The following is a 20,668-nucleotide window of genomic DNA, read 5'->3' on the forward strand; positions in this document are numbered from 1 at the left end:
CTTACTATCTGTGTGACCTGAAGTAAGTCACTTAATTATGTCTTCATTTCCTCAGGTGTTAAGTGGGGTACAACTGAAGGTTCTTTAGAGATGAAATGAATATCTGCAAAATTTTTAGAGTGATGACTGTACTAATACTACAGAGCAAATACCTGACTGTGTTATGTGTTGTTTTTCCTCCAATATGTACCTTATTTCCTCAAAATAGGGCTGTAATCCAGCTTGCAGACAAACTTTCATATTAGGGCATCCCAGATTCTCTTACTACTTTTATTTTTTATCTGTGTTCTCCAGATGACCAACAGATGACCAACTAGCATCATCTTTACCTGATGCTTATCAATATATGCTTCTCCAAAGGTCAGAACAGATTCCTCAGCTCAGTAATAAATTATGTGTGACACATACATTGCATTTTAACAATAAAAACACTGATGCCTCCTGAAGACACCCTATTCCACCTCCTGAAGAACAGTGTGCAAGAACAACCCCATGGAACAGAGGAACCAGAGTGAGAGAGTCACTGAGTTTGTGTTGTTAGGCTTTCCAGCTCCTGAGCCACTGCGGGCACTGTTATTTGCCCTTTCTCTGTTGGCCTATGTGTTGGTGCTAACTGAGAACACACTCATCATTTTGGCAATTAGGAGCCACCCTGCCCTTCACAAACCCATGTACTTCTTTCTGGCTAATATGTCCTTCCTGGAGATCTGGTATGTTACCGTCACTATTCCCAAGATGCTAGCTGGCTTTGTTGGGTCCAAACAGAGCCATGGACAACGAATCTCCTTTGAAGGCTGTATGACACAGCTCTACTTTTTCCTGGGTCTGGGCTGCACTGAGTGTGTCCTTCTTGCTGTTATGGCCTATGACCGCTATGTGGCCATCTGCCACCCCCTCCACTACCCTGTCATTGTCAGTGGCCAACTGTGTGTACAGCTGGCAGCTGGCTCCTGGGCTGGAGGTTTTGGCATTTCCATGGTTAAAGTTTTTCTCATTTCTCGCCTCTCTTACTGTGGCCCCAACATCATCAACCACTTCTTCTGTGATGTCTCCCCATTGCTCAACCTTTCATGCACTGACATGTCCACAGCAGAACTTACAGACTTTGTCCTGGCCATCTTCATCCTGCTGGGACCACTTTCTGTCACTGGGGCCTCCTACATTGCCATCACTGGTGCTGTGATGCGCATTCCCTCAGCTGCTGGGCACCATAAAGCCTTTTCCACCTGTGCCTCTCATCTGACTGTGGTGGTCATCTTCTATGCAGCCAGTATTTTCATCTACGCCCGGCCAAAAGCACTTTCAGCTTTTGACACTAACAAGCTTGTCTCAGTACTCTATGCTGTCATTGTACCATTGCTCAACCCCATAATTTACTGCTTACGCAACCAAGAGGTCAAGAGAGCTCTACACCATACTCTACACTTTTATCAGGGCCAGGATACTAAGCCTGGGAAAGCTAAGAGAGATGGGTAGAAGGGAGATGTTTAAGTCTTAGAAATGTTCCTAAGCTTAGGATCCATGTCTTCTATGAAGTCCAGAGGAGCTTTTAGGGCCTAAATTAGGGAGTAGAATTTCAAAGGCAACACCAAGGAACTAGTCCAAGAGGAGGAAGAGGGATTGAAAGCTAGTAGCTAGCAGCTGGATTTCTATTGAATTTACATAGAAAGCGTTTATGCGTCATGCATCCTGGTCGGGTAGAAAAGGCTGACTGAGCAGAAGGCATGACTAAACTTTGATATTTAAACAAACAAACAAATGCAGAACTGGCATCTCTCTGCATGGCCTTTCCTGGGCTTGCTCTTGATGTTAGTTCTGAAGCAGGTGTAGAAAAAAGAAGCAGAAGGAGGAAGCCATTCAGAGAAGCTCAGGCTTCATCGTGGAAAAGCATCAGAAGACTCTGGATGAGATCTCTTCTAGCCACAGGCCACCAGCTACAGCCCATGAGGTAACAGAGACCAGGAAGTAATCATTCTGGTGTGAGTTACAAGGCAAGGAGATGGGAAACTAATGTTTGTGTTGGCAACATATTGCCTCCTGGGCTGCAGGGGTTTTAGCTTCATTTCCTGATTTACTGCAGTCAGTGTACACACTGAACTAGTGGCTTAGTGTAGATGTTGATTTAATTTCGTGTCTCTAATTAGATGGCAAACTCCATGGAGGCAAGGATCACATTTTCTTATCCATCATTTATTACCATGACCCAGGACAGTGTTCTAGCACATGTGGCTATGAAGAAACACAAATAATGAATACAATTTGGAGCCACGTAGGCAAGGCATGTGTGTCACACCTACAGATAGGATCGGCAGGTGTAGAAACTAAACCCTCATATGTCACTAGAATATGGGAAGGTACAAATTGGCGTAGCCTTGCTGGAAGGAAATTTGTCAGTTTGTATCATGAACACTAAAAATATTGAAAATATCGTGATTCAGAAAGATTTATATAAATAGTCATATAATATATAAGGTGTAAATTATTTAAGCAACTCTTTATTTGTACAGGTTTATCATATTTCTGTGTTTTTGTTGCTATAAATGAAATGCACTGACATGTCCTCATTGATACCCAGTCATCACGGCCACAGGTTAATGTGTGCAGTTGGCTTTCTCCTATATGACTGGTTTCATGATCACTGTGATCAAAGTCTATTTCATTTCACATGTCACCTTCTGTGGCTCCAGTATCATGAACCACTCATACTGGGACATCTCATAAATCCTTAAAGTGGCCTGCAAACACATGTCCACAGCTGAACTAGTGGGCTTTGCTTTTGGCTGTTGTTAGTCTTGTCTTCCCTCTCACCATCACCATCTTCTCCTGTCTACATTGTCTCCACCGTTCTGCAGGTACCCTCCACCCAGGGATGGGAGAAAGCCTTCTTCACCTGTGCATCCCACCTCACTGTAGTCATACTTTATTACACAGCCATGGTTGTCATGTATGTTCAATCCAGAGCAATTGCATCATTTAGTTCCAACAACCTAAGTTCAGCTGTATATGCAGTTCTCACTCACATGCTAAATCCCTTCTTCTACCATCTTAGGAACCAGGAATCAAAAATGCTATATAAAAAACTGTGGGGGTTGGTCAGTGCTTCCTGCTGAGACCTGCTGCCTTGAGGAGGAAACAGTATCCCAGCAAGGATGACATTCCCATGACACTTATCAGAAATCTGCATATTAGTTTGCTCTATAGGTCTGGATTCTTAAAGTTACAGCACAGGAAGGGAGAAAAAAATTAAAAGTTGAAACATGACAGTATGTATTGCTTTAATCTCAAACTCATTTCTCATTAAAGGGGTGGGATGGGAAACTATTTCTCAATAGTTTTACAAGAGATGAAAGAATCAATATTACTGCAAATTTTGCAGTTAATATGTGTCCTTTGAGATACTCTCTTTTGGGCTCTTATAGCCTTCCATGATATATTGTGACTATTATCAGCAAACTAACTGAACATTATTATATCAGTATATGTCTGATCTGAAATCCTCAACACATCAACATGTGCTATATACAAACTAGGTAAAAACCAAATCCAAAATTTTCTAGGACAAATGTGAGTGTTAGATATCATTGGGGGACCTGCTGCCCAGATAAGGAAATGTAGTGTACCAGGGAGAGTTCTATAAAATTGACCAAACTGAGGCTAAAATGTGAAAGAAATAATCAAAAAGGGCCACCTTGACTATATCCTGCCCATTTTGAATGGGAGTCTCCTACTTTTTGTCTCCCATTTTTTACCTAAGCTACTTTCAACATCATTTAACATTCCCTGGCTAATCTTTCTTATACATTGCTCTTATAATGTTACTTTACTATTTAAGAATTCTCAATTTGAAGAGAATTTTAAAGTTATTTTTTGGGAATTATTCTAGCATTCAAGAATCCCATCTACACCATTTCAACTTGCCTTTTTACTGATCCTCAATATGAAACATCCATTCTGCCATCGGTCATATTAATGTACTCAATAATTACATGATTCTAATTCTTATCTTGCTTAATTCATTCAGTTGTTCATTCATTTAACATTTTGTGCCCTTATTCCTTGTCAAGCACTCTAATAGCCTGTGAGAATATAATACTCAACAACAAAAATAGATACAGATTCTTCTTTCAAATAGCTATAATGAATAGGGAAAATAAAGGCACAATTTCCTTTAAAGGTATAAGTGTAATGATGAAAGTACAGGGTAGTATGGAAGCATATGGTAGGTAGATCTAGGGTAAGCAGAGAGAATGTTCCAACAGAAGGAGCATCTAGGCTAACATGAGGGAATTCGATAGATGTTAAATTGTGGACAGTAGTGAATGTCAGGGTTATAGAGATAAGAAAAGCCAAGAATCAATAGAGAGATAATGGCACACTCACAGACCTAAAAGACGATTAGCACAAAGTGACATAAGAAGTAAGGGGTACATGAGGAAGAATATTCGTGTTTACCAATCCAAATCTAACCAATATGTGAATTTTCTCTTATTATATAGGTTTATGGATACATAATAAGTTCCACAGAAGCATTTTCAGTTTCTGCAAGTACTAGATCTTCAGTTTGTAGTGTTTCTATCACATGAATGGCAGTCACTGATAGAGTGAAGCAAGAACAAGGTGAGTTCACTTTGTGTATTGAGCCTTGACTACAGCCATTTTTTTTCTGAATAACTGACGTTAGTGTTTGACTTCCTCCTAGACTGTGAGTTCTTTTAGATGAGAAACTAACCTTATTCCTCTTGAATCTATAACATTGGCCATAGTCCCTGACACTGTAGGTACCTGTTACAAGTTAACTGCTACTTCTCACTCCCCAGTTACCTATTCTCTGCACTCTTGTACCCCATCTCCCAGGGGGTAAGAGCAGTTGATCCTATGGACAGTAATAGTCTGGCTCTGTTGGCTTCTGGCTTCCAATTTGGTTGGGTCAATGAGAGGCATCAGCAGGAAACTGAAGGATGCCAGGAAAGAGATGACAAGGAATGATTCCCTGGGTTCTATGACTCTGCCAATGGCTACAACTCCTGCAACAGGGGTTCCCCTTCCAAGGCTACCACTGTCAATGGGTGTCTGCACTGCTAGTCCTTCTGTGGTTTGACATCCTTGCCGGTTGTCTTCACCTCACCCAACCTTGGTGGACAGTTGTGACGTTTAACTCTACTCCAAAGTTTCAACAGAAATTGCTTTCTGTTTCTTACTAGGATTCTGACTGTACATGACATTTAATAAGTATTAGTCAAATTGAAATAAACTTCAGTGGAAGTGCTTGGAATAAATATGCCACTTTAAACACTTACATGGGTTTAGATTTTAAAATAAGGAACATAACCTAAGTAAACCTCATTTTCTACTTAAGTATGATGTATGACAGAACTTGAATTAAAATGTAAGGCTATTTGCTCTACATTTAATTTTCAAGCATTTGTCAATAAATAATTTCTACTAATCTTCCATCCACATACCACTGCCAATTTGAATAGATTATGAGATGTCTGAGCTAACACATTCAGCAAATTTAAACTCAGGTGTTGAATATTTACATCACACCTAGCTTTTCTGCAATTTATTATAAGACTCTGTATGCCACTAAGAAGCACTTAGCTCCTCACAGAACCAGTGTAAATTTACCGCATAGAACTATTCCTTTACTTTTTCCCTTTTAGGTTGCACTTCTCTTATCAGTGTAAAGCAGACTATATTTTAAGATCTATAGAAGAATTTCCCCAATTTATTTTCCCAGGTAGTTCCAATTCACTCACTTAGTTTACCATCTTCTAATAAATACTATAATCAGACTTTTAAAACAGCTTCACTGGCAACTGGGTAAGTGGGAAAATAATGGGAGAGTAGATGGTCTTGGGAGACAAATATTTAACTTAAGAACATGGCATTACCATCTGTTAATTTGTGTTTTTCAGAGGTTATTAGAACTTTAATTTTTTGAGCTTCAGTTTGCACATCTGTGAAATATCTATCTTTGAAAGTTATTATGAAGATCAAATGAAAATGAATATGTGTGAACATATCTGGCACAGTGTCTGACATATACTATTCTAAATTATTCAACAAAATACAAGATAAACAGAATTGATTGTAAGATTTTTAAAAGTCAGCTGCAGTTTCAAGTCATTCATGACATTTTCTGTTTTCCAGCTTCCAGCTGGTGCTGCTTTACCCCACACCTATCAGGGAGAAATGATCTCCAGTTGTGTCTACCTCCTGTTTATTGTGACAACGTCTTAGTTTTAACACTCTTCCAGACTTTGCCTTATATTGGTAATTATTCAAATACACATAGTATTTCTCATACTAGATTTTAAGTTTCTCATATCATAGGTGTCTCTTTATAACAGTTACTAAAAACTGTTTTGACTTACTATATATTCAATGGCCAATAAATATTTAATGAATAAATCCCTGTCTGATGTATGCCATATTTTCAACTGAGAGGCACAGTACCCACACTGTCCCATTTTTTGGCATATTTCTGATTTTAAATATTTGGTTTTCTATAATTCTTCCAAATTTTAGTCTGAGGCAAATATCATGGATGAGTTCTTCATATCCATTTCAATACTTTTTTAACATGCTGAGTCTGGAGAGGTGAACACTACAGTTCTTATGTTTTCATTTATGTTTAGATTCTTGTTTGATGCACATATGTGAGACTTTCATTCACACATAAATCACATACAGAGGAAGGCAGACTTTGGTGCATTCATTTAATTGATGGGGATTATGGACAAAGTTTGGGAGCCAACAGACTCTGGTTCTTCATTTCTGAATATGAAGCAGCAGCCATAGCTGCTGTCTCTATTATGGTTGAGACAAGGGAGGTTGGGGGTTGTTCCTGGGGTTCTGTCTAAATACAGGTGCCTACTCCAGCCATCTTTATGATTTTACCAAAATCAAATCTCTTTATGCTTAAACTAAGGTGAATTCTATTATCTGTAGCAGAACACTGACTGACACAATCATCCTGGGAAAATTATTACTTAACCCGAATGTTGTTTTTCTTGTTTAAAATCTGTGAATGTTTATAAAATTTATAGAATTGTTACAAGCATTAAATTAGGTAACATGTAAAGTCTTTCTCATTGAGCAGGTACAAAACTGATAATGTTATTCCCTCTTTTCTGCAAAGAATTACTCTTATGTATTCACAGATGTCTTTATGGCTCTACTGATGCCAATCTTCATATTTTTTAAAATAGAGCTGACCTTAGTTATTTGATTGACTGGAGTTTTTGGGTAAAAAATTAAAGTTTACAGTCATTCAAAGTTTTCAGGCATGAGAAATTGAATGGATAGTTTAACTAGTCCCCAAAGCATCTGGAATTAATCTAAAAGTCCAGTGTTTCAGCCCGTGATAATAAAATTAATCAAATCAGTAAATTTTATGACTACTGAGAAACAGAGTTCTTTCTTAGGGTACATGGAAAATATCACATAAACCCCTACACTAGATGGATGATGAAAATAACAAGGTAAATACAATAATAACTATTTTTCTGTTGAATTTTATAATCACTTCACCTGAATTTTAATTTTAAAAATAAAAATTTCATTTTTAATAAAGAACTAATTGAATGAAAATTAATATGCTATTTATAACTCTGCTTTTAATAAAAATAAGTTGAGAAATAAAAAATATCTTTTTTCTTGCTTACAAATTTTAGTATGGAAAAGAAGTTCACATAAATTCTTTAAAGCATTCTACCTATAAATATACTTATCTTTGTTGCCTTATCTCTAACAGAAAGGTATTTAAGAGGGAACTAAGAAAATCTCCAAATATGGGACAATAACCTGCAGCTGCTGTCACTACACTTGCTCTATTCAGAGACAGAGCTATGCAGAGGGGATGTTATAGGCAAAGACGCATCCCATCACACATTAGATCTATGTCCTCAATCTCCTAATGGGTGAGTAGCCCTGGACCAAATCTAAGAAACAGGTCATTTCTTGTTCCACTAGCCAAACTCTTAGGCTTTAAAAAGTCTGAGCAATCTCTCTATACTTTCCCCTTAAACATGGCCTTCAAAGTCTCACCACTCTGATAATAAAACTCTTGACAGGAGACCTGGAAAGATTAAATTAGAGGAAAGAGGAGGTTTCAATCTCATGCTTAGTGTAGAGATGCCATTAGCCATCTGCTCCATGTGTCCTGTGCCTTGTCTTCTGCCCACCTGGGCTTTGAATCCTCACTTGGTTTCTTTATGGATTGCTAAGAGTGGGCATTCCTTTTTCTAAACCACTTCGTCAAGTTATTCTCAATAACTATTCACACAAGACACAAAAGAGAAGAGCAGTGCAAAATGACCCACAGGAAAGAGCCAAGACAAGTTTCCTTAAAAGATAAAATCGCTCAGATTGACTATTGTTAAACTTTCTTTATCCACCAAATTGTGATTTCCTAGCCCTATGGCAGCTGTATATTTTTGCTGCTTAGGAGTACTGTTCTCTTGAGTGGAGGGAGTGGAGAGAAACTTGTGCTCCTCCCTAGAGCTTTGTTTGTACCATTGACACTGTCAACTCATGTTTTTTGTACTTTAATCTTCTCACCAGAAATCCCTTTTCATAACAGTAATGGTTTAAAGTAATAGGTGATGAATGGTAATTGCTTCCCAGACAATCAGAAAGAAGAAGGAAAACCAAGACTTGAGACTAGTATTAGGATCAGTAACCAAGGTGATTTGCTATAAAACTGTTTCTGTTCTGTTTCCCTATATAATAATGATTTAGTATTATCTCTGTTGAGCATTGGGGATCACTAGGGAAATTTCTCTAACTTCTTTGTCATTGTTGCTCTTCAAAATCCGAGAGCATTTGTGAATCGGATCCCCAAGGATATCTTTTAAAAAATAGTATTTGTCTCTACTGAGCAGTGGGCTCATTGCCTCTGGATCTCTTCAGCTGTAGGTTGTGCCTGGATGAGGACTGTGGGAGGAATCCACATACAATACCAACCCACATTCAGTGGCAGAGAAATAGGGAATGACAAGAAGGAGAGAGAGGGAGAGGGAGAGGGAGAGGGAGAGGGAGGACTGGGAAAGGATAACATTGAATTAATACAGAGGGGAAAAAACTATATAAAACAGAACATTTTTTTCCCATTTTAGGCTCTTATCATCTTGCAGGGCACCAAACAAGCCAAAAAGTAAATTTTGAAATCTGTTTAGAAGTCTAACCATAGATATGAGTTGAGGTGATATTCCTTTTTCTTTTAATCAATAGCAGAATAATTTTCCATTTCCTTCTAAGCCATCTGGGCCCCAGAGTCTTTCCTAGGTGATGAGAATAGCAAAATCATGCAATTCTTGAGTTTGACAGAGAAGAAATTTTCCAAGATTTAGAGTAGGCTATGTTAATGTCTCTTTTTTTTTTCTTTTCACTTTTGTTTCATGCCATTTATCTGCAATTCCTTTTAGATTTAGAAGCAAGGACTCATGCTCATACTCTCTGGAACACCTCCCCACAGATCTGACCACTGGACAACTCAAACAAGACCTCTAAGCCAAGATTCAGACAAGATGACCTACTTTACCCAGCTCCCTAAAGAAAAATAAATAAAAAGCACCATGGTGAGTCATTTGGTATTAAATGTCACAAACAATTTGCCTGAAATGTGCCAATCACTCATTAGGAATTGTGCTAGATATTAGAGATAAGACAGACATGCAGAAAATAGAATATAATTGGTATTTTTAAAGAAATTCACAAATCTAGTAGTGGTGACAGGTAAATAAATAGTACATGTTATCATGAAATGAGGCTCTGAGATTCAAAGTATTGCAAAACCAGATAGCTGGTGTGATAGTCAGGAAGTGGTTGATAGTGGGGGTCATTAGGGATGGTTTAATAGTGAAGATGAGTATGAGTAGGCATTTTTCAGGTTGCAAGAGTTGGAAAGAATTTCAGGCAGAAGACAGAGTATGTTCAACTGCACACATAGAGTCTTGAGGGAGAATGTTGTATTGAAGAACTTCAGGTTCTTTGGTGTGACTTGTGATTGGCTGAGTATCTAGCAAGAGAAGACTATTAGGGTATTAGGAATGTGGAGTTCAGGTCATGAGGCACCAGCTATGCAATGTAAGTAAGGATTTTTGAAGCACAATGGCCACTAAAGGACTTGCAATGGGAGTCAATGTTTATCTTTATATTTTAGCAAGATCACTCAGTCTGGAGAGAAGAATACTATTTAGTATCTTTCCCTATTATCTTCAATGGACAGTAGACCTTTTGTTACTCTCTATCAGGACCCAGCCCTGTGCAGTCCATGCCTACTTTATCTTCACTGAAACTTGGACTTTTGAGTTTCTTTTCCATTTTACAATCCACTCTAATTACAGAAAACCTCTCCCATTTTTTGCACTACTCTCCTTGTTCTCTTGCAACCAACTCTTTCTTCTGCAGAAAACCTATTTCCCTCCTGTAATATCTTCCAAATAATACACATCAACTCTGTCCCTTCTCTGACTGAGCCCCTTCTTTGACTGAATCAACACTTTCATCATAATGAAGACCTTCAGAGTAGGGAAGTAGGCAGCAACTGGGTAGAATAGAGGTCAGTGGCTGGATCAGAGGTCAATGTATGGTGGGGGTGGTCATGTAGATTCTGACTTTAGACATATATGAGGGTTGAGGTAAAAAAATCACAAATATTAGAATGTCTTGACTCTGACATAGAGTTGGGAAGCAAGTTACTTATGGAAAACAACTAGACATATCAGGTTTTGGAAGGTTAGACTAATCACAAAGGCTCATATTTGGTGTAAAGGTGAAATTAGAAGCAAGTTTGGACATAAAAGACTGGAAGTAAAAGGAGAACTAATTTCCCTGTGAAGATTACAGCCAGGGATCAGGATAGTGGGCAAGATGGTAAAGAAATAGGGAAAGAGCAGATGTGAATTCATGGTGGCAATGAGCACAGAGAGGTGGGAAGCAACTCCTAAAGAAGGAGGAGTATAACATAGTAGACAGTATATGTAGACTTTGGAGAGTGACAGTCTTAGGTTATAGTACCATTCTGCCAGTTTTTACTGATATAAATAGAACAAAATTATTTACCTCATTATCTGTAATGTAGGATTAATAATATTGGCTTTATTTGATTATTGTGAGAATTAAATGAGATAAAGTATGAAAAGAACCTGTACAAATTGTGCCATAATACAGGTTCCCAATAAATGATGAAAAATATGTTTATTATTAGACAGATTATATAGGTAGAGGCAGAGGTGAAGAGTGAAAGATGATGAAAGCCAGGTAGGAAAACTGGGTGAGTGTTTGAGAGGGGGAAAAGTGTGGGACACTAGCTCCTATGTGGCTCTCAATTATGTACCACCAATGGTGGGGGTGTGTGCACAGATCTAGGTCATGCCTGAACTAATGAAGTACTAACAACTTACTCAAGTATTCAAGAATATAACATGAATCTTAAAAACCAAGGAAGCTCTGGTAATATTAGATAAGCTGTATGTGAGACTCATCTTCTTTCCTGCAGGTGGTCAGTGTGACAAGAGATATTGTCAGATGTTGCAGGACTCATTGTGCTGGAGATCGAGAGAATTAGTAAAGAGTTACAGGAAAAAGTGTGAAGAGGGCTGATTATATAACTTCATCCTTCAACCCTGTCTTGCTCCATTCACACTATCAATTCTTCCTAATCAAAATGCCAGTCATTCCATTATTAACTTTTTATGTCTTTACTCTGTGCTTTTGCCTTTGCTATTTTCCGTTCGTGATATTTCTCCTCCCTCCAAAAATGCAATGCTTCACTTCAGTTTAAATGGCCCTGCCTTGGTGAAAGCAATCTGGGCCCCTTGGGCAGAAAGAATTATTCTCTACCCTGGGCTCCTAGTACTCAATATTCTATTGTGATGCTTATTACATTATATACTAATTCTGTGTTCCCTTCTCTGCCTCCTTTACTAGATAGTTCCAATGTCTACTTGTTGTGATGTTTTCCTGGTAGGGGTCAAGGTGTGGGGGCTGTTGTGAGGGGAGGGCTGAGGGAGTGGGAAACTAAAACTAACATTTTAAAAATGAGAAAGGTCTGTATATTACCAGAAGGGTAGCAGCAGTGGAAAGTGAGCAGTCAATCGTAAGAAAAGGAAGGGATCAATGGACTGTACCGTGTTCTAAAGCAGATACAAAAACGTGACCAGTAAAGAAAAATCATTTTTAGGAAGAGAGATAAATTGATTGACCATCTTTAAAAGTTATAGAAAATGACTCTGAAGAATCTGCTGGAATAAGAACAATCTGCTAGAAGAATTCTTAAAACGGTAATAAGATCAGGTTTCTCAACAGCTCAAAACCTTCCAATCCACTTAGAGTAAAAGCCAACATGATTACAGCTGCTTTAAAGGACATGGTAATATGCTCATCATCAGCTCCCCCACCCCTTCCTTCTCCCACTTCATTTCTTCCTTCCATTTACCCTGCTCCAACCACACTGGACTCCTTGCTGTTCCTCACACTGTACCTCACCTTAGGGTCTTTGCATTACCTATTCCCTTTGTGTGGAAAGCTTTTCCATGCAAAATCCAGATGGCTAATGCCTTCTTCATGATTCTCCTTGACGAAGTTTATCTCAATCAGCTATTTAAAATATGAACTTGCCACTACTGCATGCTCTGCTGATTTTCCTTGACTGACTCTATTTTCTCCATTGAACTTATCAATTTCTACACTTATATCTCTATTATTTATTCGAAGTCTTGACAAGGGTTGTATTTACAGCTTCTATCCCTCTAACCCTACAACAAGGGTTGTAACTTCTTATGATCAGGACTTTTGAGCTGTTTTTGCCTGTTTTGTTCAGTGAACTATTCAAGCATCTAGAATAATGCCTGTTCCACAGTAGGTGCTCAGTGAATATTTATGAAAAATGAAATCAATGTACAGAAAGAGATGAGGTTTTGGAGATTTGAGTTTCAGGAGAAATGAGATGTAAAGCAGATAGAGGGAATGGTCTTAGATAAGAAGTAAGGAGGAAATGAGAAGATATGTGAGCAGGTACACATAATGATTTGGTTGTGGGAAGCTGAATGAATACACATCTGAGTCTGCTTTGCCTTTATAAAAAGGGGTGAAATTGCTGAGATTTGGAGGAAGGAGTAGGATGGTGATTGGAGAGCAGAGGCATGAATCTTTGGGAAAAGTGGAGAGCGAACTGTTTTTATGTGGGATAACCAGACATTGTGACCCATTTGACCAAAATTTATGGTGATATCACCTGTCTCTTTTGTGATTTTTCCTCCAACAAAATCTGGGCTCAGCTAACTAGGTGTGGCTTTTAAAAGCCACCTCAGAAGGAAGTGCTAGGAACTTCCTAAAATGCATCTTTCTTATGGTTCTACCTCATAGGACTATAATGACTTGTTTACTTCTTTTATCTCCTCACTACTGTGAATGTGGACATCTGAATTTTTCATTTTTATATTTGCAATGTCCAGTGTGGCATTAGGCCCCCAACAATGTATTCAATAGATCTTTTTATTAACAACAAATGGTGCTATAAATCTACATTCATAATTGAAGCAGTTACCGGCCTCAGTGACTGCAAACGCTGCAGATGCTCGGGACAGGAGAAACATACACGCAGACTACTGAGTTCTGTGGAGAAACAGGAATGGAATGGCCACTCTCTCAAGGGGGGAGCACCACGACTTCTCGCCCAAGCAGGCTTTTATTAAGAATACAGATACAGTTTGTTGATTACATTCTGGCAGGGAAGATCAAACGAGTAGGTAGCTTTCAAACAGCTGAAAGGGCTCACACTGAGTTTGGGGTTTTATCACCTAAAATCTATAGGACCTAAAAGCTAGTTTCATTTTCTGTCTGTGCCTTCATATTCTAATTCAAGAGCATCCTCAGCAAACAGGTTTCACAGGATCTTGTATATTCTATGCCCCAGGTCTAATTACTCCGGGGGTCCACAGACTCTGGTCTGGACTGCACTTCCCCTGCTATTTCTGCAGGCCTAAGTTGAGCAGAGGAGACAAAGGCAGCTGGGGGATTTGGATTTCTCACAGCCAGAACAAGGACTCAGGCTTTGTGAAAGCCGAGGGGGCAGGGGTCAATCACCCCCTCATTTCAACAGCCTCCTGAGTCTCTTCCCTGGGGGGCCTTTCCACGTGATCATGCCTGTCTTAGATTCATTCTCTCCTGAGAATTGTTACCTGTCATTGACTAACCGACCAAGCAATGGGAGCCAGACATAGAGCAGGCAGCGCTCAAGCCCGGGAGATAAGCTTGTCTCTTTAGTGTCTCCTGGCTCGGAGGTCTCTCACTCAGCCTTAGCCATGGGGGGTTACAGCTCCCTGAAACTGCAGGGCGGACCCCAACACATAATTTGTTGGAGTTTTCTAACTTTTTTTTTTTAATTTAAGGGAATTGAAGCTTAGATAAGATGAGGTTTGTTTCATATTGTAAAGTCAGTAAGAGATAAATGAGGCACTAGCACTTAGGTCTTTCAATCTTTTGTCCCTGTGGTCTGAATTTTTTTTTAATGTTTAAGGACATTTTGAATATCAGGAGTCCTTTTGTCCATGTTGAGTCTCTTATTATGTTACTCTTTTGTTTTCTATGATTACTGAAAACTCAGACATGAATGAGTGTATGTTCACATGTAAACATTCCTTCATAAAATTGCTATGTAATTGTTTGGGTTTAGGCTATATGCTTCTATACCGCCTCACCCTTGTTGGTCACAAATGACTGGGCTAAAGAGATGTGTAAAGATTAATGAAATGAGAATTCTGTTGAGTGGAGAAAGAAGTCAATTTGAGTTCTATTTTACTGTGGCCATTATTCCAACTCATATGACCAACTGCTTTATGGTAGGTCTGGGAGTTTAGGCCATGAAGTACATGTAAATCAGAAATAATAATGAAACATTGAGGACATTCCACATCTTATTCCTTCCTATTCCCTAATTCTGCATTTCCCTTTCCAGATCATCTCTATTGGACTCCTTGAAAAGTAGATTAATTGTAGATTAATTTTATTGATAACAACAAGCTAACTTTTATCTCTACTTTTCTCTTTCTTCTATCCTCACTTGTGAAGAAATTTTGTTTCAAAATTTCAATCCTCTCCTCAGATCATATTGTGCCCTAGGAAGCCCAGCATCCTTATGAGTTGCCAAGTGTCCAGAATCCCCGCTTCCAAGGCAGTTCCTTAAATGCAACTTGTCTTTAAGCAATGTCCATAATAAAGAAGAGTTTCAAATTCAAGGACTAGATGGCATTAATCAAGTAACACTTCTTCTTGCAGTGAAACACCTTTGAAGAAGATGCAGATGAATGCACAAATTATTGTGGGATCAAACGTGAACTTTTATATGCAGTATGTATAGAAGAGGAGAGCAATATATAATAGTTATTTATGTAATTATTAGTAATTTATAGAATTGTTATAGATGCATATATAACATCATCATCATCATTATTATTATTATCAGGAGCCATTGAAAAAGTTGAAATATACTTAATTATTCTAAGGGCACAGACATTTCTTTATTCAATTTTTTAAGCCATGGTCCTGAAAATAGGCAGAAAATTATTTACCAACTTTGCCATATTTTTTAAAAGAGAACATAGCTGAAAAGTTGGCTAGAGCTGGCAATTCTCCTGGCCAGAAGGATCTTTTCCAGTTAATATTCTGCTTTTATTTTCTCCAGATCTAGAACTTTCCTGCTTCCCTGCATTGCTTCCTGTACTGTCCTTGACACTTACCCCAGTCATCATGACCTCCTGCCCATATAGCTGGCCCCAAAATCTGGGCATGTGCCAATAAGGCAAGTATTTCTTCCTAGTACTACCGAAGACCTCTTTCTGACCCAGATCCAGAGGCCTGAACCCTGAACCCGACCTCATGATCCTGCATTAAGATTCTTTTATAAATCAATTACAGTTGACATACAATCCAGGGGTGGGGAGAAGGAGGTTTACAGGCATTCCTATGGAAATTAATGTAATAATTAAGAAATATTAATATAGAAATAAATTCTGTTTTATGTATTCACAACTGTAAACCACTTTTGTCCCACTCTGCACATTGGTTTCAGGTATACAACATAGTCATTCTTAACTTTGTGTCTGTGGTGGATTTTGTTTTTCAGTTCCTGTTCTGACACTTGATTTTCCAGAGAGGATCTTATGGCCTCTTGTGACTCCAAAGTCATATTATAGGACCACAGTATGGCACTAAGGTTTAATTTAATGATAAAATTCCTGTTGCCTAATGGCTCCTTGTAGCTAATGTTAATATCATTCTTCAATTTGATGCTACTATCATTAAACACTTTGTATTTTGGTGTCCTTATCATGTGGAAGAAAAATGCTACTCACATTAGTGAGTTCATCCTGGTGGGTTTCCCTGCTCCACCTTGGCTTCAGGATTTGCTCTTCTTCTTCTTTCTCATCACCTACCTGTTTGTGCTGTTGGAGAATTTAGTCATCATTCTCACTGTATGGGTCACTGGATCCCTGCACAAGCCTATGTACTATTTTCTGGGCACCATGTCCTTTCTGGAGACCTGGTATATATCTGTCACAGTCCCCAAGATGTTGGCTGGGTTCCTACTTCGCCCCAATACAATCTCCTTCCTGGGGTGCATGACCCAGCTCTACTTCTTCATGTCATTTGCCTGTACTGAATGTGTGCTATTGGCTGCCATGGCCTATGACCGCTATGTGGCTATATGTTGGCCTCTCCAATATCCACTCATGATGACCACTGAATTTTGTGTTCAGCTGACCATCTGTTCTTGGGTTAGTGGCTTCTCCATTTCCATGGTAAAAGTATACTTCATCTCCCAAGTTTCCTTCTGTGGCAATAATATCATGAACCACTTTTTCTGTGATGTGTCTCCCATCCTCAAACTGGCCTGCATGGACTTTGCTCTGGCTGAGACGGTAGACTTTGCACTAGCCATTGTCATCCTTTTGTTTCCTTTCACAGCCACTGTCATTTCTTATGGCTTCATTGTATCTACCATCCTGCACATTCCCTCAGCCACTGGGCAGCAGAAGGCCTTCTCCACCTGTGCCTCACACCTTACAGTGGTGGTCATCTTCTACTCAGCTGTGATCTTCATATATGTTCGACCTCGGGCCATTGCTTCATTTGATTATAATAAATTGATCTCAGTCATATATGCAGTCTTCACTCCCATGCTCAACCCTATCATCTACTGCCTGAGGAACAAGGAGGTCAAAGATGCCATCAGGAAAACCATGGCAAGTGCTAGAGCCCTTTTCTTGAGATTCTCTTTGCTGAAGAAACTCAGGAATTCCTTCTCTTTTTCATCATTTAACTGAACCTCCAAAAAAAACAACACCTTAATTTGGTGAAAATCTGAAGTTGTAAATATACAGGCATAGTACAATATTTTAAAGAATAGTAGCCAGGTACCAAAGAAATCCCCTTTTCTGTTAGGCTTTATTTTGTGTGTGTGTGTGTGTGTGTGTGTGTGTGTGTTTTAAATAACACAGTGAGTAGAATAATCAGAACTCTACGGGACATATGAGGAGAGACCAAAAAAAAAAACACCACTGGAAAATGTAATTATCTCTAGAGGGAGGGCCCCTTGTCATACAGGTTTCTCCCACTATATGAGTGTTCTAGGAACAAATCTGTGTCAGTGTACCAGCTGGCATGTTGTGAGAGACTGCGTTTGGCTTCATGAATTTTTTTTGAAGACTCTTTCAACACATTTGCTCATTTCATGATGGGTGATTTGTGAGTGCACCTGCCCACATCATGCTGAGTACTCAGTTTTTGACTAAAAATGGCATGACTCTTGTGTCCCATCCTCCTATTAACCTGGTCTCACTACAGAAACTTGTTTTTGTTTCCCTAGATGTGGAAGTGGTGAAACAAAAAATGTCAGAAGTACTACAAGGCCTTGAAATTAATGAAATAAAGAACTGTTTTGAGCACTCAGAAAAACATCTCAATAGGTGTATTGCAAAGAATGGAGAATACTTTGAAGGTCTCTGAAGTTAAAACCTGTTAGTGTAAATTCATAATTTTTTACAAGTAAATTCCAGGCTTGTTTTGGTTCCTTCTTGTATATTGGTAAGAGTTGAAAAATAATTTATTCCTTAGTGAAGATTTTATTAAGAAATTATCACTTATTCTCCAACTAGCTTCTAAGAGTTATGTTTGGAAGAATTTACCATTTTGACTTTGCTTTGTTTTAAAAGTCCCCTCTGTTCAATAGAACACAGAGAGGTTCCACTGTAGTTGACTTCATGGGTATGACCTGTTTATTGCTTCCATGGGGGTTATAAGGCTGGTTCCTTTTCCAATCAATTCACTTTGTTGATATCTCATTTTAATTATCTTTTGGAAGCATAGGAAAATATGAGAGATAAATTTCTTTGCAGTCTTGCTTATGCATAACTTGTCATGGTAGAAAGGAAAACCCACTATGTACATTTGTATATATATGTCTGTCTATATAATTATACATAATATATACATAGAACTTAAAAATTCCAACAGAAGCAGGAAGATAAAGCATGAAATCATGTATGTTTACACATATAACAATATATATAAAATGTTATGCTTTCATTCTTTTCCTTTGTTGAGATTCCTATATACACAATTTTGTTTTGGGGGTGCAATAGTCAGAGGCTGGACCCTAAGCAGAGCTAGTGGCAATTCATTAAAGCCTGTTCCTTTTTAGGTAAAGAGACCAAATGCTTGTTCTTGGATGCCACTTAGCTTGAATGTGTAGGATTTTCCCAGGTTTCCCAGAAAATCCTCCTTCTCATTTGTTTTTATTTTAGTTTGGAAAGGTGATGCAATATCCTAAGAAGTAAAATGCTTTCCGTTAGGCATTATAAAATGACAGATGAGTGATAGATTCTGTCTGGCTCAGCAACAACTCTGGATGAGTCAATTAAAGAAATATGGCCTGCCAAGAGCTTAAAGATAACAGACATATTAATTTACCCCAACACTTTGGAAAACACATTTCATAAGGTTTAATTGGGTTATTCATTTATATACCATATTTCCTTTGTTTTGATTTAATTTACCTTATGAGTACATGTCTTTTCACTTTGTATTAAGTTTTTATGTAAGCCAGATAAGGTGGCCTTAATTTGGTTTTGTATAGATTAAGATGATTTACAAACTGGTAGTTTCCAACTTATCTGAACCCATTGTATATTCTCCTGGCCTTCACTACTTTTAGCCTAAGCATTGTATGTTCCTAATGATATGTAGCATTTTTCTTTAGTCAAAAGGTACTGCTATGGATCATGACTCACACAGACACTAGAAATAATAGACATGGTATACCTTGAATCATATAATGTCTTATCCCAATGCTAGAATTCCCTAGTCTTTCTGTAAAAAATAGTGTTATGCAGTATACATATATATGTTTAAATACTTAATTAATCATTAATGGACAGTTATTGCTATTCTGAAATGTTACAAGATAAGTTTTAGTCTTAAGATGCTTTTTAATTAGAGCAAGAAAGGGAAAAAAAGATGGACACAGAAAACAGTGTGGTGATTGCAAGTGGTGGGTGGATGGAGGTGGAAGAGTGTATGAGGGGATAAATGGTAGTGGGAAAAATACAATAATCACTTTAAAAATAAAAAGAAATGCTTTTGAAAGTTAGTTAAGCTGTCCTGGGGTCATTATAATTATAATTCAACTATCATCTGTATTATAACCTGACATTATTTTTCTGGTCTAAACCATCTGATTTTTAAAGTTTCCTATATAGCTATTAGATCACTTGTTACACAAATCTTCTCTGTCCCTACCAATCTTCTATTTTACTTGATCAACTGGATTTCTGAGAGAGCTATTTTATTGTTTCTGTAACACTACCCTTTCTCCTTTTATTGTTATAGGTTTTGTTTCTATATGTCTTTATCTTAATGTTGCAAATATTTTACTCTTGAATATTTTAAAAATGCAGAAAGCATAGAAGAGAGTGTAAGTGACAACTTTGTCTACAACTCTTCCCTGGTTGCAAATTTCATGAGAAGCCTTGGATTTCAAGGGAAAGTTTACACCTGAGAAAGAAGAGACATGGGCATGCTCCTGAGAGAGCCTGCTGGTTCCTTTGTCTCGAGACTTTTTAAACTCTCTTTTGTGGGTGGGAACCCCAGAAAATGTTTCAGGGGAGGCTTTCAGCAGAATGTTCATCAGCTTTCCAAGTGTGACCTTTAATATGTTGATGTACCAAAAGGAGCAAGCACATGGGGGATCAGGGTCATTTCTTGGTCAGCTTTACCTGTATCTTGGATCTGTTTGGTTCTTGCATGTTTTGTTGTATTTTTCCCTGACTTCATTTGTCCTTGGGTTTGGCTGACACTAATTGCACTGAGTCTCTGTTATCTATCTCTCTGACTAGGTTGATGTAAGCTATTTATTCTCTGGTTAGGGAGGAGAGGTGTAAACCATTTGCTCTCTAGTGTCCTTGGTTAGGGAAGACAAGGTCTTCTGAGTCACTAGATAGGTGTCAATAGCTTGAATTTTTTGGCCCCATTTGTCTAACCATCTGTGACAGTTTCCCCTCTTCCCACTTGTCAAAACTTCTCCTGACATCTACCTATGCTGCCTCATCATGACCATCCAAAAGTTCACCTTCCATGTCTTCTTTGCTTGCCATTAAGTAAC

The 20,668-nt window shown here is 38.3% G+C and overlaps 2 protein-coding genes and 1 pseudogene across 2 annotated transcripts; all 3 read left to right on the forward strand.

Annotated features, from left to right (window-relative positions):
- The first annotated feature begins 492 nt into the window (after positions 1-492).
- Positions 493-1,476, forward strand: LOC123816966 (olfactory receptor 226). The gene has a single exon (XM_045836245.1). The coding sequence runs from the start codon at positions 493-495 to the stop codon at positions 1,474-1,476; it is 984 nt and encodes a 327-aa protein (XP_045692201.1).
- Positions 1,477-2,574: 1,098 nt separating this feature from the next.
- On the forward strand, positions 2,575-3,110 carry LOC123816880 (annotated as a pseudogene).
- A 13,227-nt stretch (positions 3,111-16,337) lies between these two features.
- On the forward strand, positions 16,338-17,333 carry LOC123816891 (olfactory receptor 6-like). Its single transcript, XM_045836112.1, has one exon. It carries the CDS (start codon positions 16,338-16,340, stop codon positions 17,331-17,333), a length of 996 nt encoding a protein of 331 aa, XP_045692068.1.
- The last annotated feature ends 3,335 nt before the right edge of the window (positions 17,334-20,668 follow it).

Source organism: Phyllostomus hastatus, unplaced genomic scaffold, assembly GCF_019186645.2.
Source record: "Phyllostomus hastatus isolate PE091 unplaced genomic scaffold, TTU_PhHast_1.1 phas_contig_1106, whole genome shotgun sequence".
NCBI lineage: Eukaryota > Metazoa > Chordata > Mammalia > Chiroptera > Phyllostomidae > Phyllostomus > Phyllostomus hastatus.